General features: G+C 40.3%; 2 protein-coding genes and 1 long non-coding RNA gene across 4 annotated transcripts in view; 2 read left to right on the top strand and 1 right to left on the bottom strand.

The window, feature by feature from the left end:
• Positions 1–385: 385 nt before the first annotated feature.
• slc38a11 (solute carrier family 38 member 11) lies at positions 386–5,359 on the bottom strand. The gene is made up of 12 exons (XM_023823336.2): positions 5,142–5,359; positions 4,892–5,015; positions 4,359–4,433; positions 3,990–4,124; positions 3,634–3,699; positions 3,179–3,285; positions 3,016–3,095; positions 2,528–2,598; positions 1,952–2,113; positions 1,725–1,837; positions 1,440–1,571; positions 386–985 (listed from the first exon to the last, which is right to left on the bottom strand). The coding sequence occupies exons 1-12, from the start codon at positions 5,337–5,339 to the stop codon at positions 692–694; spliced, it is 1,557 nt and encodes a 518-aa protein (XP_023679104.2). The 5' UTR covers positions 5,340–5,359; the 3' UTR covers positions 386–691.
• Positions 4,452–8,291, top strand: LOC111850014 (uncharacterized). Its single transcript, XR_002839692.2, has 3 exons — positions 4,452–4,598; positions 6,358–6,451; positions 6,767–8,291. It is a non-coding gene; the product is annotated as an uncharacterized lncRNA (long non-coding RNA).
• Positions 8,292–11,488: 3,197 nt separating this feature from the next.
• Positions 11,489–27,569, top strand: part of scn1laa (sodium channel, voltage-gated, type I-like, alpha) — a 37,765-nt gene continuing 21,684 nt past the window's right edge. Inside the window, exons 1-11 of one of the 2 annotated variants that reach the window (XM_023797207.2) lie at positions 11,489–11,738; positions 18,536–18,844; positions 19,397–19,515; positions 20,087–20,176; positions 20,286–20,414; positions 20,638–20,729; positions 22,233–22,439; positions 23,179–23,242; positions 23,472–23,613; positions 24,865–25,071; positions 26,041–26,295. In XM_023797207.2, coding sequence (XP_023652975.1) covers positions 18,578–18,844; positions 19,397–19,515; positions 20,087–20,176; positions 20,286–20,414; positions 20,638–20,729; positions 22,233–22,439; positions 23,179–23,242; positions 23,472–23,613; positions 24,865–25,071; positions 26,041–26,295 — 1,572 coding nt within the window. In that variant the 5' untranslated portion in view covers positions 11,489–11,738; positions 18,536–18,577. Of the gene's footprint in view, positions 11,739–11,999; positions 12,165–18,535; positions 18,845–19,396; positions 19,516–20,086; positions 20,177–20,285; positions 20,415–20,637; positions 20,730–22,232; positions 22,440–23,178; positions 23,243–23,471; positions 23,614–24,864; positions 25,072–26,040; positions 26,296–27,569 lie in introns of those variants that run through there. The other variant, XM_023797289.2, reaches the window with a different exon arrangement.

Genomic DNA, 27,569 nt, shown 5'->3' with positions numbered 1-27,569 from the left:
TGCAACAGCTCAAACATGCCAGCATCCTTCGGAATTATTGCATGCAGTTATTGAATTTCACATTTTGTGAAATTGGCGTCGCAGGAGACCAGTATTTGTCCTTCACTTTAATTACAAGCACGTTTTTACATTATTAGCGGTTAAGAGGGAGAAAAATAATGTTGACTACAACGTTACCAATGTTTTACTTTATTTTGCAAAAATGCTTTTGCTCCGTCTCTAAAAAGCCAATTTTTCGACACTTGAGGAATTATCTGGGCTCCAAAATACACGGTTATGGTCGCATTTGTTTGTTTTTAAGTGGTTTATTTTTACTAAGTTTCACCAACGTTGAACCACAAAGAAAAAAAAAACCTTGCAAGTACTACAACAGCCGTGACTGAAATACAGATGCAAGTAGGAATGTTTAATATATTTCATAGCGCCGTCATGTGGCCGTTCTTTTCATAACATCCATAATCCACTGCAAGCCTTATTCAGGTTGTTTTTCTGGTTTAGTTAACGTAGATACGTATTGTACTTGACATTAATTTAGAAGTTTGCATAAAATTTCAGGCTAGAAAAAAGTTACTGTTGATAACTATATATTTTATATAAACATATTACAAGTGTAATTAACCATTACTATTAATTTGTAAAAGGGAATAAAATGTGAAACCATCTTTAAATTAAGCACAATTAAGCAGGCATCTCAGAAATTGGTCGCATTCGGAGACACACTGAAAACCTCTGGCACAGAAATCGTGCTAGATGGCGTTGCATTGAGGGCAGAGACGTTTGAGATGCAGTAGAACATCTCCGCTCCGTGAGAGCAGTCTTGGGGATACAGGACGGTCATGGCTAAACCAATGACCATGACACACACTCCCACCAGCAGGAGGATGCAGCAAACGAAGTTCTCTCCCTGAAACCATCGGTTGTTAGACAGCTTCAGGTAACACGCTGACGGAATGACGAAAATCAGCGGAGTGGCACAGAGAACTCCCTGGGGAAAAAAACCACACACACACACACACACACACACAGATTAAACACGTGTTGCTGCTCGCTAACATTCACATGAAACAGTCACATGACTGAACAATCATGCAAGGAGACATCTTTAAAGTTGTCAGGGGGCAGGGATGGGCTCCGAAAAGGGGTGGAAAGTTCGGAAGATTCAAAAGGCCCTAAGTGACAGAGGCCCTAAAAATTTGGAATATAGTTGGATTGGTTTAGCGGCCCAATGTGATATGCTTTAATGGGATCCAAAAACTGTACTGGACCCTGTGGGTAGATAATCTTCTTATTCAGACAATTTCATCTAACTGCTCTCACACAAAAAAGGAAAACGATATTCCCTACACATATTCAAAAGTGTTTGTCAATAAAATTATGATACAAACTCACATTCTGACTATCAGTCTAACCAAGTAACCAGCTCAGGATCAAAACCTTACATTTAATTCCAGAACAATGCCCAGGCAGTCGTACGTTAGGGAGATTACTGTGGATACTGCGATTATCACCACAGTAACAACGACATGGGCTACATTGCTGAGCACTCCATGGAAAAACACATTTGACACCACCTGCAAAAGGCACAAAATCTCTATTACGTCATATAATATTTTAAACAACCAATAAATGAAGAATTAAAAAAAAAAAAAAAGTCAACTGCTCTGCTATTAGCTCGTTTAAAAATTATATATATATATATATATATATATATATATATTTCATACCTCTCGAGTCACAAAGCATTCAAGAGGAAAGGTTGTTATTATACTGATCCCAAAACAAAAGCGACCAAACGTGGCCAAGTCATCGCTTCTGCAGTAGTTTTCAAATATGTCTCCTAAAGTTAAAAGAAGACCCAAAACTTCACCACTAATACCGCAGAACTGCAGCGCCCTCTAGTGGCGTCAATTTTGTAAAGTACACATTTCGAACTGGCTTTTATTGCGTTTACCTTGCGTGTACCCAGTGAAGGTAGCGTAGCCCGCTGTTGCGAACAGTAAGCTGATGAGCGCGGCGGAGCTGACGGAGATGTGTGTGACTCGAGACCAGGTGCTGAGGGTGGGCTCCTTCAAAGAATTGTAGATCATGAAGCTGTTATGGTGACATATAAACCCTGCAAGGGAGAAAGGATCTAAGATGTATGTACCAATTAATGCCAGTCATTCAAAAAATAGAAGTCATCAGTTATGCCAACCTAGCCATTTGCAGTAGTTTATGAACAGTTTCACTTGTTATACCATCCATCCATAACTGCTTATCTAGTGCGATATCATGGTGGACTTAGAGCCTATCCAAGCAGAGCGTACGAGACAGGGGACACACTGGAAAGCACTCACTTGTCACTCATAATCACACAGTTTACAGAAACCAAGCCACCAACTGTATTCTTTTGGAAAAACTGGAGTTTATGGAGGAAACCTGCACTGACATGAAGATATAACCTGCAAACCTCACAGATGAAGCCAGGGCTGGAACCAAACTACATTACTTTAGTTAAACACAGCACCGGTGGATTGTAAGGACTCACCAGAAGACATCACACCGATTGCCTGAATTGCATTCCAATGGGCAAAAGACCATGCATTCTCCACCGGAGGTCTGGAATCACACAGCAGTTTAACCACACATGTCAATGCTAAAATAAATCTTTTATCAAACATGCATTATGTTTCCTGTGCTTCCATTCACTTATTTTATCCTAAAATTTAATTGGCTATAATAGTCATGAAAAATGAACATTTTTCCTCCCTAGAACCTAAGTTTTTTCTCCTCTCCTATGCCATCTTCTGGCTTTTGCTTCTTGTTCAGGGAACTAGAAAATCCTCTAGGCAAACCGGAGTACCCAATAACATGAATTGAACTCAAGTGAATTAAAATTAAAAGCTGGTATGTAAAAATCTTCTAAATCAGAAGTGAAAAAGAGAGACATACAAGACAAGTTTCCAGAGTCACAAAGGGGAGCAAAACGTATGGAATGTCTTCTGAAATGGCTCAATGAAAAGAATCAGTACAGACATTTCAAGGCCGAGAGTGGCAGCTCTGATGACGACGACGCTCATGATCATGATGGTGAAGATCATCGAGACTAAAGACACCTGCGAAAGAAGACGAAATAAAACAAAAAACTTAAGCATCCTCGGGCTGCTTCAGGCGATGCTGCAGCGAGCAGAGTTCTCACCTTTCCGAGCTTCGATACGTCACGATAGAGACACAACGGGAGTGCGAAAAGAATCGTTGTCAGGAAGATGACGAAGTGTCTCTCGGCAAAAAGATGATCGGGCCCGACTACAAATACATTCATAGAAAGGATATGTAATATATATATATTTACTAATGTTTTCATTACAATGTTCAGCTAAAAATAAAATCTCTCTCCCTAACCAAACACATACCCACACAAATTTAAAAATGCAACAATGATCATTGATGACAGACATTATGTTGTTAACATGCAACTTTATTTCATTTATGTGTTTATTTAACAGGTGTTCATTGATCAACAGGGGGAAAAAAAGACTGGAATGAGCCAGTTAAGATGATATCTTGTGAAAATTAGCCTATGTTTATAAATGTATACACACACCATCATCATCATCATCATCAGTTATGAGTTAAGGATGAAGCCTCACCTACCTCCAGGTACCTTCTGGAAAACTTTGGTCAGCATGTCACCAGTAATGATGTTGTAGCTGATCATAGCTAAGGAATTGAAATTCATTAGACTTTCTCCCTAAGGTTTGTTATAATCTATTGATTCATCTTCAATCCAAATCATATCTGGCTCAATATTTTGAAGCACTTTATGTACAAAATGATTCAGTCTATACATTTTAAAATATATTAGTTTAGTCTTTTCTTACATAGTTTTTTAATTATTAAAAAAAATCTGATCAAGTCTCCTTACACATACAGATATGTTACTGATGACATTTTAAATAGATTTCTCAAATGCAAATACTGAAGGACACATTGAATCATTGATGTCTTACCAATAAAAGGGTATAAAAACTGCAAAACAGATAGAATCAAATATCCAATAAAGCCAAACGTGTTTTGTACTAATGACTGGTAACTCCAGGCTCCTGAGAGATTCCCTCCTTTAATCAGCAGGATAATAGAGTAATCTGCAACAGAGAAACTTTCACTAACAATGTGGGGAGCCAGAGTTATAATACACAATAACATTCTGCAAAATTAACTTGTATTGTTGTCGCTATATTATTAATCATCATCTTAAACAAGATTGATCTGGGGATAAAGACGGGATACACAAAGACTAACAGACTAATTATTTTCAGTACCAACATTTTCAACTGTTAAATAATCATTATGATTATAAGCACAAGATTGCACTGTACCAGAAATGAGGGCAACGATAACCAGGAGCGCAATCCCTAAAGGAAGTCCCGCCTGGTTCATTGAGTAAGGCAGCCCTGCAGGAAATCATTGAAGATATCACGTGAAGATTTTTATTTAAACCAGGAGTCTATGCGGTCTTAACCATGGAAATTATCATTCATCCATCGCAAACATTTTAGACGTTTTAAGATAATTAGATTACTTTAACAGTGGATACAATAGAAGAAGATACTGTACAGGTATGACTGAACGCTGGAACACCAGGTTATATTAACACCGGACGGGAACTATAAAGAATGATTCTAACATTTTATGGAAACGCTTTACACAAACGTGATTGCTAGCTGAACAACTTAAATACATCTCAAGCCCAGGCGCTCAGTAACTTTCATTCATTCTGGAAAAAACGGGCAAATCACATGATCAGTGAGTAATATACTTAATGATTTATTTAACAAATACCGGAATCAGATCGTTAAGCATTGAAAATTGAATTATACCACTACGTTTTGTTCAAACTTTGTTTCTCTACCTATAATTCCTGATCCGATGATGGAATTGATGAAGTTAAAGCAAGCTAATGGTATAGAGCTCGTTCCCCTCTTGTCTGTGAATTTTTCCAGTGAAACCAGACATTTCTTATCACTTGCTTCATCCTGAAATGTAGTGAGATGAGACCATAATTATAAAGGAACTGGTCCCTTACATGCGGTTTTAATTTAAATGGGCTTTACAAATTACAAATGAGGAGTGGTGGTTAGGCTATAAGCGAATTAACGCACCTCATTAGTCATCCTATGTTCCTGTAGACCAGTTGCTGCCTTCTGATCTGTCGGGGAGTCCAAGCGAAGTTTCCGCTTGTAGCTCTCGAAAAACGAATAAAGTCTTTTTTCCAATCGTGTCTCCGCCATTAGTCGTGCAAAAGAGGCAGAGTTTAATTCGGCCTTATAGTTTAGCCCGCCTACTGAATCAGCTTCCATGCAGTTACTGCTTGCAGAGTAAATAGCCAAGAGAATTATTTGAATTACGAAAAAATCTGTTATATGCCAATGATTTAATTGTAATTGCTAAAGGCCTATCAGATTGTTGTTGAGAATCGACGATTGAGTATATATTGTGTTGGCGCTGTGTTGCAATATTTTCTTACTGCTGATGATTATAAAATAGCTTCACTTATGTTGATTTCTGCTGAGCTCTCGCATACTTTGGTTTAAAGATAGTTTTGTGTTTGTTAACGATACAACAACACGGTATTTGTGTAGTTTTAAAGTTGTGCTTTCCGTAGACCTTTTTTTGGAGCCTGTATAAGTCTCTGAATAAACTCTGATAATCTGTTTGGAAGTAAACAACTAAAGTTTAATCCCGTTGCACTTTGTAATCATAATACATATGCACTGTAACTGTATTATTTCTGATATGTGCAGTCCTGAAAGTTCCAAATTAACTAGTTTCAATTAATAATTTAAGAAAAAAAAATTGAGGTAAAATCTTTAGCTTCCTTTAACCCAAAAATGCCTTTAATCCACAATAAGTACACATACTTGAATGCATACGCAAACATTTTTGAGTTCTTAACAACAGAAAGGATAAACAATAGTAAGTTACAAAACATGAAAAAAATAACATATCTATATAATAGAGCTTGATGCACCACGGTTTCACCAATGAAGAAACACATTTTCAAATAGCCCTAATGTAATCAATATAATGAACTCTAATATCCATTCATTCATCCGCCCATTTTCCATAGCTGCTTATCCAGAACATGGCTGCTGTCAGAAATCCATCCATCTGTCCATCCATTCTCTAGGTCATGAGAAATCTAACACACAGACATAATTCTATAGTGTGTACTATTATGTAAGCAAACAGTGCTTAAACATAAATACCATAGAGATATTCGCTGGGTGTTTTGGAGAGAATAATGGAAACCGTATCATAAGAGGTAGATATTTGTTCAACATGACATGTTAGTCAAACCACTCTTCTGTCTTCTAGCCAATTATCTGATCTGGGTCAGGCAGAGGCCTGGAGAACATCATAGGCACCACTGGACACAAGGCTGAGGCACGACCGGTACAGGAGGCCAGTGGTATGTTAATGTGTGTCTTTCACACATAATGCGCTTGGTACAAATCTGACCCTGTGAGACCCAGTCAGATGACACATATAATGGTATTGGGAGCCCCTGCAGCAATGTGTTTCAGACAGAGAGGGTCCTGTGTCTAATGTTAGTTAAAAAAAAGGGATTTGGAACTGACGTGCCCATGTCCATCCCCATTCTAAGCCTCTTGTTTTGATCCCTCGTGATCTTAATTTACAGTCCTTGTTGGTTTTACTTCAATAAAACCCCTTTTTTTTCACCAAACACCTGCCCTTAAGTGATTTGTCCTGCCTGTTGTGACAGAATGACTGGACTGCTAAAGAAACTTTGTGGTCAAAATGTCAACCTCAACTTCCGGGCTCCCGTATGCCCCATGGACCGGATACACCATGTTCGCTGTTTCTGAAAAACCGCAAGGTCTCCAGAGTCGTGGGATCTGCTTGAGCCACATGCCTGCAGGCCAAGGACTATTTTGCCCTTCTGGACCAACACGTGGAGTGGTGGTGCACCCCTGTGGAGAGTGCCTGAGGCTAGCGCACTCCCCCTGCGGGCAGGAGAGATATTAGCAAGGCCGACTTCTGCAGAACCTGGCCCAGCAAGGGCCGTCTTTGATTCTGCCTCGCCTCCAGAGCCCGACTTCACCTCTGCCATCAAGAAGGGCCACCTCGCCTACGCCTGACCCAGTCGTCCCACCCACACCAGACCCAAGGACCCCGACTCCTCCCTGTCTCTTGACGTCCTGCAGGCACCCACCTCGCAGCCTCCAGACTCGCTGCTGATGGAGTTCTCTTATCTCCACCGGCTGCCACTGGGTTGAAGCCCAACCCCCGGCCACTAGGCTGATGCCTGACTCCCTGGCTGCCGCCAAGCCAGTTTCAGTTGACCCAGATGATGCCAAACTAGAGGACTAGGAGTGGGATTCTCTGGGCCTCATCCCAAGTCCCATTCCGTGGACCCCCACCTCAGCCCAACGCTCGCACCAAGCTGGTCTCAATTCCCGGTGAGGTCAACGGTGCAAGCTGGGGCCCAGAAGAGGGGCAGGCCAAGTTTCCATCCCCAGGAAATATGGACACACTATGTACGCCAGCTGCCCAGACCCTGGCCTACCCAACAATGTCTGCATGGGCACCTGCTGTGGCCATGGGGAGAGAAACCGCGGCACGCTCTAGCTCCTGCCCTGCAGTCCCCTCGGTGCCCATCTGCCCTGCATTCCCCTATGTGCCCATCTGCCCTGCAGTCCCCTCGGTGCCCATCTGCCCTGCAGTCCCCTCGGTGCCCATCTGCCCTGCAGTTCCCTCGGTGCCCATCTGCCCTGCAGTCCCCTCTGCCCTGCAGTCCCCTAGGTGCCCATCTGCCCGGCAGTCCCCTCGGTGCCCATCTGCCCTGCAGTCCCCTCTGCCCTGCAGTCCCCTCGGTGCCCATCTGCCCGGCAGTCCCCTCGGTGCCCATCTGCCCTGCAGTCCCCTCTGCCCTGCAGTCCCCTCTGTGCCCATCTGCCCGGCAGTCCCCTCGGTGCCCTCTGGTCCTGCTGGCCCCTTGGCACCCTCTGGTGATGCTAGCCCGTCGGCACCCTCCGGTGATGCTAGCCCGTCGGCACCCTCCGGTGATGCTAGCCCGTCGGCACCCTCCGGTGATGCTAGCCCGTCGGCACCCTCTGGCCCCGCCGACTCTCCAGATGTTCCCCGTTTTGTTCGTCAAGCCTTAGTCCCTGATCCAGTGCCTTGTCCTGCCATTATTTTTGCCTGGTCTGTATCCCTTGTGGTCCTCTCCTATGTTTCGGTCCTTGCTTCTGTGGTTCCTCCACCTGTCTGCCCTGTTCTGGTGTGTGTCATGCTCTGTGATCCCTGTAAAAGAAAATAAAAGTAAAATTGTAAATTAAAATGCCTCAGTGTAGCCTAAGAGGATAAGAAACACAATGTATACCAAACAGATTTGAGTACCACTTTACAATAAGCTTCCCTTTTGCCACTTGTGAATGGTAGTAACTTCATTAATGAAAAAGAAAACTTATAACTTGTTTAAAATTGCCTATTAATAATTTACAAAGTGATACAATCTAATTAATAACCAGATTATAAACCATTCATAAACTTTTTATTTGGGTAGCCTGATTGTAAAGTGGCACTCCGATTTGTTTATAACAATGGAGAAAATAGTGGGGAAGTATTAGCAAAGATTACTGTGAGAGAAATAGCTAAAATGTATGCTGCTGGTTTGTTGTTTTTCCCAGAGAGACCAACAGTAACATATACAGGGTGTCTATAAAGTCTCTTTGCAATTTCAAAAATGTATTACAAAGGCATATCAAGAGATGAGATATCTTCATCAGATTTGTTCTATGTACTCAGTGGTTATCTAAGTTTTTAATCACATTGCAAACAAAGGTACGGGACATCACTAATCAAAAGCAGAGGATCACTGATGCCATTGCCACCAATGATGAGGGTATGCTACAGCGAACACGGCGACATCACTAATCTAAAGCAGAGGGTCACTGATGCCATTGCCACCAATGATGAGGGTATGCTACAGCGAACTTGGCGACATCACTAATCTAAAGCAGAGGATCACTGATGCCATTGCCACCATTGATGAGGGTATGCTACAGCGAACGTGGCGACATCACTAATCTAAAGCAGAGGATCACTGATGCCATTGCCACCATTGATGAGGGTATGCTACAGCGAACGTGGCGACATCACTAATCTAAAGCAGAGGATCACTGATGCCATTGCCACCATTGATGAGGGTATGCTACAGCGAACGTGGCGACATCACTAATCTAAAGCAGAGGATCACTGATGCCATTGCCACCATTGATGAGGGTATGCTACAGCGAACGTGGCGACATCACTAATCTAAAGCAGAGGATCACTGATGCCATTGCCACCATTGATGAGGGTATGCTACAGCGAACGTGGCGACATCACTAATCTAAAGCAGAGGATCACTGATGCCATTGCCACCATTGATGAGGGTATGCTACAGCGAACGTGGCGACATCACTAATCTAAAGCAGAGGGTCGCTGATGCCATTGCCACCATTGATGAGGGTATGCTACAGCGAACTTGGCGACATCACTAATCTAAAGCAGAGGATCACTGATGCCATTGCCACCATTGATGAGGGTATGCTACAGCGAACTTGGCGACATCACTAATCTAAAGCAGAGGATCACTGATGCCAGTGCCACCAATGATGAGGGTATGCTACAGCGAACGTGGCAAGGAATCCAGTACCGTCTTGATGTGCTTTGTGCAACTAATGGTGACCATATAGAGGTGTATTAAATGAGGCAAAAAATACTTAAATATGTATGTCTCATTTTGTAATAATTTCCACATATCTGTCATCATTTGCCTTTGTAATAAATTTTTGAAATTGTAAATAGACTTTATGGGCATGCTGTAGATTGACCAAGGCTCTGCCCAGGATAAATGATTGTAAGATGTGTGTATGTACTGTAGCTGGGTCTTCTGAAATGGCACACATACACTTTCCACCTGAATTGCACAATCCAACAAATTTAACAGGGAATTTTAGCTACTGCTATATTATTTAACATCCCTTTAACGGCTGGAAATCCATCCATCTTCCGTACCCACTTGTCCTATGCAGGGTCATTGGGTAGCCGGGGAACAACCGAGGATGGGGAACCAACCTATTGCAGGGCACACACACAATTTGGCAACTCTGATTCACCTTAGCAGGGGGGAGACCAGAGAATCCAGAGGAAAGCCCATGACGATGCGGGGAGAACGTGCAACTCCCGACTTGCAGAGCCAGGGGAGAGAAACAATACTTTTCCAAATAAATTTCTTTGGGGACTATGTACAACAAAATGCAACAGATATCAGAACCTGGTGGTTGGTAAATGATAGTGATTGACTAAAGAACGTGGAATCACAAGGAAACCACCTCATACGTTTCCTAGGTATTTACATGGGTAGCGTTATGGCTAAGTGAGTGACACTATTTCCTTGCACTTCAGGGTTGAGGGTTCGTTCAAATCTTAACAGTTTTACGTGCGGACTTTGCGTGTAGGATTTCCTCCAACAATCTGAAGTCTTCATCAAGCTTAAATTAAGAACTAGATATTCTGGATAACGTACACAAAATCGGTTTAATACGACGACATAAAGGACAAGAACAATAACATTAAAAAAATGTAAACAAATGGCTGTTCAATCGAGGGTATTTAAACTCAGCTTCCACCAGGGGGTGGCCAGGACCAGAATTACAAGAACTGTCCTTAATGAACGGGCAATATCTTCTACTGTACGCGACTGTGCTGTAATTTTTGTGAGCCACCAGATGTCGCCAGTGGGCTTGCTAACGGTTGCGAAATTGGCGAGCTTCGGCCATGGAGTTGAGGCGTGGCAAGCAGTCCAGGAACACCCGAGTTTGTGTTATCTAGATTTATTTGGAAACGAAATAATCGCCAAACGACTGTATCACAAATCACTTTTATTTATTTTTTTAGATTTCTTTATTGTTTTCAGAGGGTTTAAAAAAAGGAGAGTGTCTTGTGTTTGGATGTAAGATAGGCTACTTGTAATGAACATTTGCATTATTTGAATTGAGAATTTATATTTGCATGTATAGGGTCAGTAAAGATACGATACAGCGCACAATGGTGCTTTTATTTTGTAATAATGAAATAAGTCATCAATGGGAAACAATCGTTATAACGCGTTACTGTCATTTGCGCAGAAAGTTTAACCACCTGTTAACTTTATGCGAGAATAAAAAAGGCATTGTAGAAGGTGTGAGACGCAATACAATTCTATAATAGTAAAATAACAACTGATGCAGAAGATCATGAAGAATCTAAGTAATAGGCCAAATGTCAATTATTTTCGCCTCCCAAAATTCTGGCTATATTAACATGTCCAACTTAAACTTATATTGGACTGAACATACACCCATGTCTGCCTAGACCGGCTTCTTTACTTGGACTAGACAAAAAAAATTGTAGTTGGGCTGGTCACAGACGTCTAGTACATGGAGATTAGGAGAACCTTAGAAACCTCAATCCTCGGCGGAGCTGGCGTCATTGTCTTTGGGTAACGATCGAGTGTCCGGAGACGCAGGCTACTGATTCATTTCCTCTTTTCCATTACCCACCGATCCCTGGGAAATACTTATTAAAGAAGATTCTTGATTACTTGCGTATATAGGCCTAACTTATCTCTAATAGTTCACCCAAAGCGGATCGGAACGCCCTGAGGAGAAAACTACTCCCCCATCACAGAAGCTCTTTGAGTGATCATGGTAAGTTTCAGCTCTCAAAGGTGGCTTTAAAGACGAGTTCGCTTTTTAAAGACGAAGTACAACAGATATACAAAATACATAGGGTTCTTGTTTTTTTCCTATAATATGGATATTTCTGGTGTCAGGATTTTATTCTGGCAATGCACCTGCAGCAATTTAGTATGCAAACTGTAAAACTTGATTTATATTATTCCCAGTATCCTACTCAAATCTAGACCGCTGTCTTTGAGGCGTATTACTAAAACTGCGTATCATTTTAAATATTACGTGAAAATACTCCGTGCTGAGTGAAGGGAAAGTGCGGTTCTCCTGTGTGTGTTGCTCTGTGCATAACCGATAAAAAAAGTTCTATCTACTATCTTCCTACTCATTTTGACGTAAGAAGAGGATTGAGCTCAGTATTCTTAGTGCGCACACCACACTTTGGTAAGTGGGTTAATTTATTTTATTTAGAAAATTTGGAAAAGAAACACGTTTATAAGAACATAATTTTCTCAGTTATTTTCTTTAATGGGATCGTTAAAATGTACGTACCATTATCAATATTATAGGTATAGGCCTACATTTATTTACTGTAAATGTATAATATAAACTCTATATAATATGAACTCCGTTCATGTTGAAAAACAATACTATATGACACATTTTCGTTTTTCTTTTCTCTCAGTGCTTAAGTTTGGATGGGCAGGGCGGTTCGACAAAGTGTATAAGAGCTGAATCTGGTCTCTGCACAGGGCAGTTACCTTAAGATAAGTTACCTTATCAGGCTTTACAAGATTCCTAGATATAAACCAATGAAACATTAAAATGTGCATCAAACAAGGCACTGTTTAAACTTATATCACTTTTTCTGTATGCTATTTTGCTTTGCTCAGCTTATATAATTAAAGGCACGGCGCTTTACACAATTTGAATGGTCTCTTGCTTTAGTTTGTTTGCAGAAACATAATGTACATATTTATATTTTAACAGTTCGTGAAACCGAGTAGGATTTAGGCCTAATTGTAAGCTCAAATGGCTTCTCTGAGGCAAATACGTTACGTGTGAATCAATGTTATATGCAAATACACAAACGGTCTTAACAAATGTTTATGTAGTGTAATTTATACAAGTGCCCGAAGGCATACTAATTATTTTGGCTATCGCCATTGTTAGGCCTAATCGTCGGATTTCATTTTTTTCAAGTTTTCCTTCAGTCTAAATATAGTTTCTATAACAATCAAATTCAAATTTTTGAGAAGCATATTGCTACGCCTTTTGCCAGTTCTGTCTTACAGCCTCAAACAAGATAAATACGTCAATTTCATAGCCTAGTTTTCGCAAGATGTTTTGTAAATTATAATAAATAAATATAATAAATTAAATAAATTGGTAACTTTAACCTAGACATTTAACTGACCATACGGTGACCTTATAAGTAATATACGTACCCTTCAGTACCCTGGATAGTAGCCTTCCGTTGACGCCCGGGGGCCTGTATTACGATATTATTTTTTGCTTAGCTGGATAACTTGTCGGATTTAAGTTACCTCAGTTTAAATGAAGTTCATCTTTGCTCACTTACATTTACCCCAGACTATCTTAAACCTGACAATTTACCCGGTTAAACATGAATGAATGGATGAATACATCCATCCATCCATTTTCCAAATCGCTTATCCTATTGGGTCGTGGGGGGTCCGGAGCCTATCCCGGAAGCTATGGGCACAAGGCAGGGAACAACCCTGGATGGGGGGCCAGCCCATCGCAGGGCACAGTCACACACCATTCACTCACACATGCACACCTATGGGCAATTTAGTAACCCCAATTAGCCTCAGCATGTCTTTGGACTGTGGGGGGAAATCGGAGTACCTGGAGGAAACCCCACGAGGACATGGGGAGAACATGCAAACTCCACACACGTAACTCAGGAGGAGACTCGAACCCTGGTCCCAGAGGTGTGAGGCAACAGTGCTAATGCCGCCCCAATGAACACATTATCAATAAATAAATAAAATCCGGCTTCATGGTACAGGCATCAGGTCATTTGTACACCGCGAAAGTCTGGGCAAGTCCTACGGCGAGGAAAGCATGAGTACATTTAATGTAATGCTTCACAATGCCTATACATATACACATGCAACCTACATATTATTTTTAGTCCCATAATTTCAGCCTCTGTGTGTTTGATCCTTTGGAAAACTGGATTAAATTTTTGCATTGGCTGCATTTTAATTATTGAGATGTATTAACATAATGAGTAAAGTATCATGTAGAGCAGGGGTCTCAAACTCCAGTCCTGGGGGGCCGGAGCCCTGTGTAGCTTAGATCTTTCCTGTTCCATCACAAATGATTCAGCTTAAGAGCTGTGTGGTAATTAGCACAAGGGGTTGGGTCAGATGTGTTAAATGAGGGTGAACCAAACACTGTGCAGGGATCCGGCCCCCCAGGACTGGAGTTTGAGACCCCTGATATAAAACAAATGCTGTTTAAATTTTAAAGGGGCTCTATTATGCTTTTTCAATTTTTCCAATTCCTTTAGTGTGTTTTATAGCTTTATGTGCAGGTAAATGGTCGACAAGGTTCATGCCGAAGGGGTAACTCTCACCACAGAAACCACTCTAATCTGCCTGAAATATCTCCTTGGAATATCAGCTGTTACTTCCGTAACATCGTGAAGTCATCTTGTAACACAGTCTTTATTGGCCACCTATTTGTCTATAGACTGGAAGACAGGGGAACATCTAGGGCAAGCTGACCAATCAGAGCACACTGGGCTAATCGGGGGTGGGGCTTACAGATTGTTTAAAGACAGACAGTGAACAGATGTACAGTATGAAAAAAATGTTTTTGGAACACTGAAGCATGTAAATGTATTCTAGTAGATCCCAAAAATAACGTTATGAACATTGACATTGAGCACAATAGGGCCCCTTTATGGAAATTAACATAATTGTCACAATAAATATATTTTTGCTGTATTGTAAAGTACATTGGATCATTTTTTTAAGTATTGCATGCAGAAGGGGCTGGCATTTTCCACTAGCCTATTATTTTTTTGGGGGTGTTGACTTTGTGTCCTTCCTGTTGTAGTTCCTAAACATGTCAGAGCTGCCCAATCATTACTAATAACAAGGCAAAATTAAGTACAGTGTGGAAATACAGAGGATAACAAAAAATAGCTCTCAGGGGAACCAGTGATGGGGTGGCACCATGGTTCTGTGAGTAATACTGTCAACCCACACCACCAGGGCTGAATCTTGTGTGTATGGCGTTTGCATGCTCTCTGATGTATGTCTACATTTTGTGTGGCAGAACTTATCTTAATAGAATATTAGGATTAGTGTTTTGTACTGATAAGAAGTTTTATTCACCACTGTATTTATCTCAAGAAATACAGTAAGACTGTGTAATAGATGAGATCATACGATTGTATCTGTTTTGAAGCAGTTTGCGTACAGCTACACAAAGCTCTATGTGGACAAGGGCATGAGCTTGGCAATTGAATGCAGTGAGATGTCAACACCTCAAACAGTTTGGTAAAATGCATATTACATTTCATATATTGCTGCCAAGAGAACTGAAATGCATGAGTGTTTCCTCCTATATGGACTGATTCTCTGTGGTCTGGTGGAAACATTCTAAACTAAATGGGAAGAAGAAAAATTTACAGTAATGGAGAGGCCTCCCTCTTGGGACTGAGATTGACTATGATGTTAGCTTTTCTTACTCTTTTTTATCAGAAAAAAATAACTGACTTGGTGCTGAGCAAGAAGGTTCAGGAGACAAGGGTGCCTCCCCTGGCAGATAGCCTAGAACAGGGGTCTCCAACTCCGGTCCTGGAGAGCAACCGTCCAGTAGGTTTTCTATCATACCTGGCTTCTGATGAGCCACACCTCTTCTCAGGTAAATACCAGGAACAGGTGTGGCTCATCAGAAGCCAAGAGGGACAGAAAACCTACTAGATAGTAGCTCTCCAGGACCGGAGTTGGAGACCCCTGCCCTAGAAGGTGCAGAGTTTATGTGGAGAAGATACTAGGGCTGTGACGATGAAGGGTCACGGTCTCCAATACAGTGTGAAGTGCCTGTTTTCCCAATAAGGTACAGCTACAGCTTCTGTAGTATGAATAGGTCAGATTGCACTTACATTTGTAGCAGATGCTTTTGTCCATAGTGACGTAGAAATGAGGCGAATGGCACATTGCGAACATGCATGCTGTCAAGAAGTCAACTAAGCATAAATGCAGCTAGGCTTAGCATCCAATGAATGCTCAGGTATAAGTGTAAGCAGTATTACAGCAGGAGCTACGCAACAACATCTAACAAAGCAACAAGCTAATAAGGTTATTCAAGGACCAGAAGTGCAACCTCGCATACATTTCACTTTCTTTGGCAAAGACCATCTCGCCTCCTGGTTGGGGAAGTTAGCAGCTATCTTTTGTAGAGCTGGTTCATTGACTGACTGTTCATGAAGCTTTGAGTGGGACGGTGTGTGGCTCAGTGGGCTAAGCCTCTGTGGCTTTTATCGAATGGTCGCTGGTCTGAACCCAGCTTCGGCAAAATAGTTCCGTCTGTGGGCCCTTGAGTAAGGCCCTTAACCTCAGCTCCATGGGCGCTGCTGCAGGTGGCAACCTTCAGTGCCAGGCTTGTTCTTGCCTGTGTGTATGTTCTAGAGAGCAAGATTGGGTAGGTGAAAAGAGAATTTCCCCTCAGGGATCACTAAAAGTGTCACTATTTATTATTATTGTTGCTCAGGACTTCAGTTGAGGTGCAATGTGTTGTGACAGTTGAGCAGAACCAGTTTAACCAGCCATTTTCCGATCAATTTGAGAAAGACTTCAATTTTGGATGTTATCTTTCTCATGGATCATCTTCTGAACTACGCATTTTCCACCAAGGTATATTGTTCTGTTCTCAGATGTGCTGTACGGATCCACCACAGATAGTGGAGAAGGAACTGTCTCATGCCACTATCGACCATGGCTAGCACTAGGGATGGGCCGATCCACATTTTTTCAGTTCCGATCCGATTACGATACACAACTGCCCACACCGATATAGATTCCGATACAAGAACTGTTTTTACTTTCAATTCAATTCAATTCAATTTAATTTAAAAAACTTTATTTGTCCCCGAGGGGCAATTAAGGCACACAGGGCAGTTGAACAAGGACACATTGACGTAAAGTGCAACAGTGATTACAGTGTTTAGAAGGTTCTGTGAAAAATTGCTGACCGGGAGTCCGATGATCTTAGAGCAGACTTTCCCTATGTTGAGAAGACTGGTGGAGTGATACCAGCAGGCGATGGAGAAACAGAGGACACTCTCAATGAAGGAGTAGTAGAAGGTTCTGAGTATGACCTTGTTGACCCCAAAGCTGTTGAGCTTCCTTAGGAGATACAGCCACTGCTGACATGTCCTTAGAATGTCCACGGTGTTGAAGGCAAACTTTAGGGTGAAGTCAAAGATAGTGCCTAGATATTTGTACTCCTCCACCACCTCCACTGTCTGCCCGTGGATTATGCTGACCGATCCTGCCACTTGCTCCCTCTGTTTATTAGAGAAGGTCACCACCATGTCCTTGGTCTTCGACTTTGTTATAATTTATATATTAATTTTCTTAAGCTAATAAATACCGATGGAAAAAATGTATGACAAAAAATATTTAATTAGGCTACAACAAACATACATAACGTACTGTTCCACCTCGTTTGTACGTCTTGTTTTAAGAGTTTTTGAGGCATTTGCAGTTAAATATGAAAACTGTATCTTCAAAGCAAGTATACACAAGTGGCGAATGCTTAAAATTTTAACACAATTTTTCTCCCATTGGCATCAGCTCAGTTACACTTTGTTGCGATGGCAGCCCCTCTTGTATCACAAGCTGCAGCGAGTTCGCAAGACAGTCCAGGTCAGCGACTCCCAAACCATCCGTTGCGTGTGCTTTAAGTGGGATTGTACATTAAACGCTATTCCCACCTCTCAAAACTTTATTATACAAAGATTGCAAATCTCTGTGCTACTGGTTTCTGTTAAAAGCGTAAAATACTCCCATATCGTAAGGTCTTATCTTACGCTCCTCGTACTATGCTCCTCATACTGTACTCACACCCACTGAGTAGCAAAAAAGACTGAGGGACAGCGTTAGCGTTCGATTTGAATGCCACAAAAACACATGTAAAATGGGAAAGAGCTGTCGTGTGATTGTGTAAACATATTTAGATATTTTTAGAGATTGCCAAAAACTAAATAAGTAATTAAGTATAGGACGTGGATCGGTCACGCATGGCCGATACGCGATCCGTCAAATAGGTCTGGATTGGCGCCTATACCAATCCGAATATCGGATCGGTGAATCTCTAATTATTATTATTATTATTATTACTATTAGTAGTAGTAGTAGTAGTAGTAGTACCATGACATAAAGATGCACCCTTACATTGCTCGATCTGTACAGCCTTTGCAGGCAATGGGATTCCTTTGTTGTATCTATGTCATGTCCCTAAACAAAAGGCATACACAATAAAACAGGTACTTTAGAAAACTGCGCACCTTGCCACATAACAGAAAACACTGGTTTTAATTAAAGCTGTGATGCCATACAATGAAGACATTGATTGGTTAAAGAATTGAAATGTAAGCCCCTCCATTGTTGACCCAGGGGCACATCAAACTCAGGAAAATCAGTGTATGCATTCATGTGTATGCTGTATGCTTTTCTTGTAGAGGATGTACATCCATTTTTCATGGGAACGCTTAATAAACTCCTTGATTTCACTGCATAATAATTTTGTCCTGTTTGCTCTTGTTCCAGTGCCTTTAAGGTCTTCACATTGTGAAAGCACAGGATGAAAAAATGAAGAAGCTTCCCATACTGTTTGGACAAGACAACTTCAACCGGTTTACCCCGGAGTCTATCCGCAACATCGAGAAGCGGATTGCCCAGGAGGAAGCCTATAGGGCAAAAGGAGTGGTACCTGATGACCCTGATGAGAAACCTGTCCCTGAACCCAACAAGGATCTGGAGGAATGGAAACCACTGCCATTTATTTATGGGGACATACCGTCTGGAATGGTGTCCACTCCCCTGGAGGATCTAGACCCATATTACGGTAATCAAATGGTGAGTCTTTGGGATGAAGTAGATTTAGATGCAGTTTCACAAAGTGCTATTTCTGCTATTTTGGTTCCTTCTGCATCTAACTGCCGGGAAATGATGCGTGAGGATGACGATGATTCATTCATCCTTCCAAACAATCTTCCTACTCCTTATTCCTGTCAGTGTCATAGGCAGACCTGCAGTGGATTTCATGCAGCATTGGGCACCTTGGATGGGATGCTATTTCCTTGCAGTTATAATAAAGATTTTTATTAATAATATTATTAGACTTGAATATAGTTTTAAGTGCGACTCTGACATTTGTTTCTATTATGGTTAGAATTGTCAAAAAGCAGTGTTGAGCCTGTCTGTGACATCACGTCCCGTTTGTTGCCTGGCCCAAAAGTGCAGCTCTGCAGACCAGTGACATCGGAAATAGCTTCTTCTGCTGTTTTTTTTTACAAAAGATTCATCTTCAGGTATTCAATTTGATGAGATAAATGTGCATCTGTGACAGATGTTGTCTCACGTAGAGCCTACCCTCTCTGTCTTCTCTGTCCTTTCTTTTGCTTCTAGACATTCATGGTTCTGAACAGTGGGAAAATTATCTCCCGCTTCAATGCCACAGATTCCTTGTATATCTTGAGCCCTTTCAACCCAATAAGGAAGCTGTCAATTAAGATTCTGGTGCATTGATATCCTTTTACATGCAGGCCATCCTTTCATTATTAAGCAGTGTAGCTGGATTGTACTGAATGATTTATGATGGTTGCACTTTACTTGACAGGGCACAAATAATATAGTATTATACTCTTACTTATGTATTAACCACAGAGTAAGTCTTGGTTACATACTGATCTTGTCAATTCATTATTAATAAATCATGATGTATGTTTTATCTCAAGCAGTTACTATATTTGTTACTATGTCTGTTAATTTCATAAACCTGTGTGAACTTTTGAAGGAACTACTGAAGGAGCAAGTAATGAGTAACAAATGAAATACTGATCTCGTTTGTTCATCATTAATGAATTGTGACGCATCTTTTATGTCAACTATATTTGTCCATGATTTGTCCATAATTTGTACTTCAGTAGTAAGTGAGTTAATACAAAGTATTTGTGCTCCGTCAAGTAAAGTGTTACCCTCATAACTCATGTGACTATGGTTTTGTACATCAGACTCGTCATCAGGGTCAGATTTTATGCTATTGTTGACCATTTGTCCAGTGTGATAAAGCTTGTTGTCCTTGACTGTTCACTCAACGCTATTTAGCAAGTTCATCATGTGCACCATCCTGGCCAACTGTGTGTTCATGACCCTGGATAACCCACCGAACTGGACAAAGAATGTGGAGTAGGTCATACGGTTTCTCTAATAACCAGACATGGGCATTCATGTTACAGTGCCGACTGAACGTTGTGTTTGTATAGGTTAGAGTGTCTTCTCTCTCATTTCTGGACAGGTATACATTCACTGGTATATACACTTCTGAGTGTTTCATAAAGATCCTTGCAAGGGGATTTTGTATAGGGAAGTTCACCTTCCTACGTGACCCCTGGAACTGGCTGGATTTTACTGTTGTTGTAATGGCGTAAGTGCTATACTTCTCTTCTTCATACCACTATGGAATTTAATCTATAGCAACACAGTTGTATTCATTGCTACAGATTCATATAAAAATAGCATAAAATCATGTTACATTTATGGGCAAATTTAATTATACGTATCGCTCGTAAAAGGTAACATATCTTGTCATAAGTCTTATTAGTCTTGTCGTGACAGAATTCCTAATAATCGTGTATTTAATCTTGCAGCTTTGTCACAGAGTATACATATCTCGGGAACCTTTCAGTTCTTCGCACCTTCAGAGTATTAAGGACACTGAAAACTATTTCAGTAATTCCAGGTGAGTCTTCCCTAGACCCGTCAGTGTCATTGAAGAGTCTCCTCTTGCATTACATCTGACAGAATTTTAGACCTGCTTTCTGAGAATCTTAAGATTTTTTTGAAAACTATGGCTGTTTTCAAAACCACATACTCTACTACTTCCATATTCTTATTTGGACCAAAAAGTAGTATGTTGGATGCAGTACGTGAGACATATGAAATCTGCAGTATGCCAAAGATAACTGGATGTTGTACTGGTTTTGAAAAGATCACCAGTATGCACAAGAACAGTGTACCTCGCCCACTGCATCCCACAATGCAATGCGGCGGGCCGTCACAGCCTCGTTTTGACTGTCTAACTTGGAAAAAATGCCGGACCTGATGGCCACCAGAAAGAGTTCTGCCAATTTGCTGAAACTACTTTCATTTTTAAAAGAGAGGGCAAAGTACAACGAACCCACGACAGACTAATTGGACAAAACAAGTTAGCAGTTCTACATAAGTCAGTGAGCGTGCTAACGTTAGCTGCTAACGTTGCCCTATTACATTTCCCATAGGCAAGGCACAGGTTTTTTAGTTGTCAAGTATACAGTACACACAAGAAATTGGTGTTGGGATTTAACCCCAAATACTGCCCTCTAATCACAGCCTGCAAGAGGATGAACTTGATATCATTTTGATTATTATATCTAGGTCTAATAATGTGTTAATGTATAGCCTACTTACGATTTGTAATTTATTTATTAAAATGTTACATACTTTGGCAGATAGTGTATGTACAGTTGTTTGCCCTGATTGCCTTTGTAATTCTATTCAGTCAGGCAATGTCCTTGTCCTTTTAAATATACACGGGGTTTAACTGATGTGACACTTTAGGTAAGCTAACCGTTTAGTTATTATTTTAAATCGCTTTATTTGTAATACGTTCTTTGTAGAATTTGATCATTTTTCACTGCACTCCTGTTGAGTTATTGCAGCATACTGGTTAAAATTCTCCACTTTAAACGATGCCTTGTCTGTAGGAAATGGTCATTATGTATTAGAAAGGCTCATGGAGAGGTCACATAAATGTAGCCTGCTACAAAACTTTTATGAAAAAGCTGACATGCTGGATGCTACATGAACTAGAACACAGTATAGAGTATATATGGGTTACCATATACAGTATATACTGGTTACAGTATGCAGTACGCTCTGTGCAGTATGCTCTGTGCAGTACGCTCTGTGCAGTACGCTCTGTGCAGTATGCTGAATCAAAAGCAGCTTATGTCTCTGGAAACATGCACCAGATATTGTTATACAGTATATGAATGGTAGAAATTTCAAGATAGGTTATACAATACATCTGATTATTTATCTAGTATATCTGATGCATTTCATCTCATGAGAGAAGGTGAGGCAAATGAAAATATTTCCATTCACAAAGATCTTTGCTGTTCATCTCACTTGCACATGTATAATTTTTTTGCTCAGTTCAGCCTGTGACACAAAGTGACTGAGTATTCTGTGTTCTCTCCCGTAGGTTTGAAAACCATTGTCAAAGCCTTATGCCAGTCCGTCAAAAAGCTGTACAACGTACTGATCCTCACTGTCTTCTGCTTAAGCGTATTTGCATTAATCGGGCTACAGATTTTTATGGGACATCTAAAACATAAATGCATCAAAACAGGAAATTTCACAGAGTTTGATTTATCAGACTTGAACGTTACCGAATACATAAACGACAAAAGTAAGTACTTAATCTTGTCCTTGTTAATGGGTTATGTAGAAACATGGGAAGAGCCTTGAATCTTAAATCTTTATACTCTAAAGAGGAACTTTGGGTTAGTTCCTTCTATGAGAACATGATTCCCTGAGTCGGCCGAACCCTCTGTGCCAGTGATCGGAAGGTGACCGGTTCAAGCCCGGCTCCAACATGAAAGTCACAGGTCTTTGAAGCAAGACCCTGAACCCGCAATTCCGTGGGTGCCATTGCAGATGGCTGCCCTTTGCTGCTATGCTTGCTCTCACTGAAAACAGAGGTGAAAAGAGAATTTTCCCAAGGGATCAATAAAGTGTCATTGTTATTAGTATTGCCTAGGGGAGGGGGACTTATATTAAAACAGGAAGGTGGGGTGGTCACATTACATCTTCCAAATGCAGGTATCTGTATCATTAGAAACCGTTGATAGATCCAGGTCTGGGGCCTTTTAAGGATCTCAGAGGTCAGAGTGATATAGTAAGGAGACGTGTTTTTATGTGGTGTTTTCCATGTTGGTATTAAATATGCTGATTATTCCGAAGCAGAGAAAACTAAGTGCAATAAAAACTAATTATAGGCTTAGAAAATTATAGCCGGTTAAGTGCCATAAGTTGACTGCCTTCTATGCAGTAATGATCCTTGTTGTGAAACTCTTGTTTAGAAGAATAATTTCCATCCAAGATTGCACTCATTGTGTCTTGTCTGTTCATCTTCCCCCACAATTTAGGTAACCAATATTTTCAGAAAAATGCCAAAGATGCCCTTATTTGTGGAAACTCCAGTGGTGCTGGGTAAATTTGGATACCTTTCTTTGATTTATTTATAGTGAGAAATAGTTAACTAACAGCAGGTGACTATGAATTGTACTAATAGGTATTAGTTGACCTATTTTACATTTTTTTTTAATTTATGAGGGAAAAATGTATTAACTTGTGTGCCAAAATACGTACTAAATTGCATTGATTTTTTTCCTGTCAATGGGATTTAAGTTTTCTCAAAGAAATCTTTTATACATTGTAGGCAATGCCCAGAGGGCTACATTTGTCTTAAAGCTGGCAAAAATCCAGACTATGGATACACCAGCTTTGATAGTTTCGGCTGGGCTTTCCTGTCCCTGTTCAGACTGATGAATCAGGACAGCTGGGAGAATCTCTATCAGCAGGTCTGTGATTGGTCATTTTGGTTTAAGTGAGTGCAGGTCCTATTTGCTGCTTTTATGTACCAGAACACATACCAATGAAGCGGTGCTTTCTGTTGGTCAAATTTCTGTCACAATCCTTCATGTTGCAGCTATTATTGACCAGGGCCCGGTTTCTTGAAATCTTCTTAATGCTATTCCTTCATAAGTTCTACCTTAAGTTGTCTCGGCTCCAACGTGTTTCACGGAACGTTCTTAGTTACGTATATCTTCCATAAGATATTCTTTCGTAAGGTTGGTCTGAACCTCTCGTAGCGGTCTCTTAAATCTGTTGTCAGCTCATAATGCTCTTTTAAAATAACACTAAGGTCATTATGGGTAGTTTCATAACCAAACATTACTTAACTAAAAAATAACTGATCCATATGATAAAATTATTTTGTCTGATACATGACTACAACCTTCGTTGGGTTTTGTTCGTGCTCTTTGCATGCACAGTGAATTGGCCTCAGTAACGTGCGGATTCATAATGAAACATAAGGCATGTGCTGATGATTATGTATTTATTAATTGGGAAGGAAGGGGGATTCCAGTTGGCGAAAATCATATTTACCATTAGATGATTGAAGTTGTTAATTTTGTATTTTATTTTTAGGTTCTCCCCAGTTCTGATTTATGTAATATTTTGAAGCATTCCTGCAGTATTATATTTACAAAGAACATCACTTTCTCTCATTTGGCAGGCAAGCAATTGCTACATTGAGGGAATAATCAATTCTCAAGCCATTGACGTCAACCAATCAGGTTTTCTGGTGCATATTAAGGTTGCACTTAAGAAGCTTTCCCTTGAGCTATCTTGTAAGAGATTGTTTGAGAAACGTATATAGAAAAACAAATACCTTTCATAAGATATATCTTTAGAGTCTTCGTAAGATGCTAAGAGTGACCTTTATCGAGAAACCGGGCCCAGAAGACTGTCCAATTCAGCAGGACGTGTAGATTGTGTTCTTTTTTCTAATTTTCAAAATGTACAGCTTTCAAATAATGCTTAGATTTTCTTTTAAAGACAGACCAATATGACACTTCAATTTTAAATCAAAAGTACAAAAAACAAACAATCCTGTAAGAGGAAAAATCTTATTGGATGCTCTAAATGACTTTTTACATTTTATTGTCTGTCCTATATTTACTATCTATATTATCACGTATCTCCATAGTTTCCTGTGCAGTTCCTTAAGCTAGCACATGCAGGAGTGTATTTGTTTTGTATTTCAGACACTGAGAGCTGCTGGGAAACCCTATATGATCTTCTTCGTGATGGTGATCTTCTTGGGCTCCTTTTATCTGGTCAATCTGATCCTGGCAGTTGTGGCCATGGCCTACAAAGAGCAGAACCTAGCAGCCATGGAGAATGCCCAGCAGAAGGAGGAGGAGTTCCGGGATATGCTGGAGAAGCTGAAGAAGCAGCAGGAACAGGCACAGGTACAGAGTGTGGTTTGTGCCCAAAAATGTTTTCACAATCTAGCTGAGACTGATTGCTGCAAATCAATCCATCCATCCATCCATCCATCCACGTACTGTACTTGCTTGTCCCTATATTCCTTTACATTTCAATATATCACCCTTCCTGGTTGGGATATCCATTATCCTGCTATTGTGCATTGTAGTGGCGGTCTCCAACCATTATTTTGAGTACGAGCTACTTTTACAAAGAAAATAATCTGTTGACAGTAAGAATTAGGGCTGCATGATAAATTGTGCACACATGCGGGAGTCACATCTGTTGACACAACAACACCACCAACATATTTCACACTCTCTTGGTAGATAAAAACAAGTTCTATTTGGCTATAGTTTATTTTGGGTATTTTCATTCCATTTGTTTTGTTTTAGAAATGTTGCAAAGTTACTCGTGGAAATTTCACATGTCACAATGTGGTATTGCGATGTGATATCGTGCAGCCCTAGTACAAATTGTCATCTGGGGAGAGGGGGGGTGGCTGTGGTAATAGTTAAATTCATTAGTCTAAATTAATCACCCACACATAAAAAGAAGACTTATATGCGCTATTCATTGGCTTCCTGAGGACCACTAACTGTTCAGTGTCTTATGTAGCATCGACTTTTTTATTTCATTTTATTAGCATATTTTGTAATATTGTTATTTTGTTCTGAAAAAAATGCCACAAAACCCAGCTAATGAAAAATTTTGCTGATTGCTTTGATTCCTAAAACTTTCATATGGTATCTATAATTTTATTATTGCTACCTTAATCTTAATCTTGGCTTGATTCTCTGACCATTAAATTGCTGGCTTGCGGAATAGATTTGCATGTTAGTTTGTAGTTCTTTGGCATTGTAGGTATTAGTATTAGCTCTGAAGCTAATATTGCATATATTTCAGTGGAACTGAACGCAAGCATTCCAGTGCCTGTCCCGATTGTTTTGTAGGCTATCCGTGGGGCCATTGATCCTGAGTTAAGCCAGAAGAAGGGAAGTATCACTAATATCTCCTCTGAAGCATCCAAACTGAGCTCCAAAAGTGCCAAAGAGAGGCGCAACCGGCGACGCAAGTGCAGGGAGGATGAGGAGAAGGCGGATGGAGAGACGTTCCAGTCAGAGGACAGCATTAGGAGGTCAGGGTCGCAATACTCCTTTGATGACAACACAGTGACGTACAAGAAGCGAAACTCATCCCCGCAACAGGTGAGAGTCCATGCTTTGGATGGAATAGGACCATAATAATTATTAAAATATCTTGATTAATTGAACATCTTCCCTTGATTACGATTAATGAGCGATTATTTTATTTATTTTTTGCCCTAATATTTCACTGAAAAGGAATGTACTGTAAATATGGTGAACTATTAAAGCTGGGATATCTTTTCTAATGAAAGATCGTATGTATACCTTTATGATTTTTAAATAATTGAAGTAAACACACTGATGAACCTTTTATGGTTATTGGATATTTCAAACTGAAATCAAACCACATCGCTAATGTAAAAAGCAAGTTTCCTAAAAAAGTATATACAGACACTACTCTATTTACAAACTTTCAACTTACGAACTTTCAGACATACAAACGAAGAGGACTGTAAGTTCAAATTGTGTTCCTTGGGCTCCCGTTTCCTGTCCGCAACATCAAGTTTTTTTTTCTGCATGCCAGTTCTGCCTAGTACGACTTCTGACCACTACTCCCACCACGCAGCAGCGTAGCGTGCGTACTCCCAGCATCCTAGTTCTTTGTACTTGTGTATACGCTTAAAATGATGTTGAATAACGACTTAAGAACGTTTCAAGTTACTAACAGCCATTCGGAATGTATCTCATTCGCAAGTAGAGGAGCGTCTGTATATGTTTATAGTGATCATGTCTGTCTGGGTGAGATTGATCACTATAAGCGGATGATCATTATAACCAATTTTTTTCTTTTTCTTTATATCTCAGGCTGATTACCATATAATTGATATTTGTGTATTTATTACATGAATATAAGGTAATAAAATATACAGTGCCCCCATTTACTGAATTTTATTGGCTCTTTCAAAATACAGTACAGCTCTTTCAAATGCTTTTCAAATTACAGTACTGCACAAATTACTGAAATGTGTTTAATTCAAATGTGCTATAATACAGTACAGTACTGTACATAAAATATAACTTATGATAGTTTCGCTTCTGCATCTTTGATGAGTCTATATTCCTCATTGAGAGAAAATTACTTTCTTTTTCCCCTCCACGTTTTCTGTGCATGCAACATTAGCTTCAGGTACTGTAGCTAGCTAGAAGCAGACTGGTTATCGCAAGGCAATGTAGACCTATCAAAATGCCAGTCCGTCAAAAAGCTGTACAACGTACTGATCCTCACTGTCTTCTGCTTAAGCGTATTTGCATTAATCGGGCTACAGATTTTTATGGGCCATCTAAAACATAAATGTATCAAAACAGGAAATTTCACAGAGTTTGATTTATCAAAC

Source organism: Paramormyrops kingsleyae, chromosome 1 (genome assembly GCF_048594095.1).
Source record: "Paramormyrops kingsleyae isolate MSU_618 chromosome 1, PKINGS_0.4, whole genome shotgun sequence".
NCBI lineage: Eukaryota > Metazoa > Chordata > Actinopteri > Osteoglossiformes > Mormyridae > Paramormyrops > Paramormyrops kingsleyae.
This window is presented reverse-complemented; position numbering and strand designations above follow the sequence as displayed.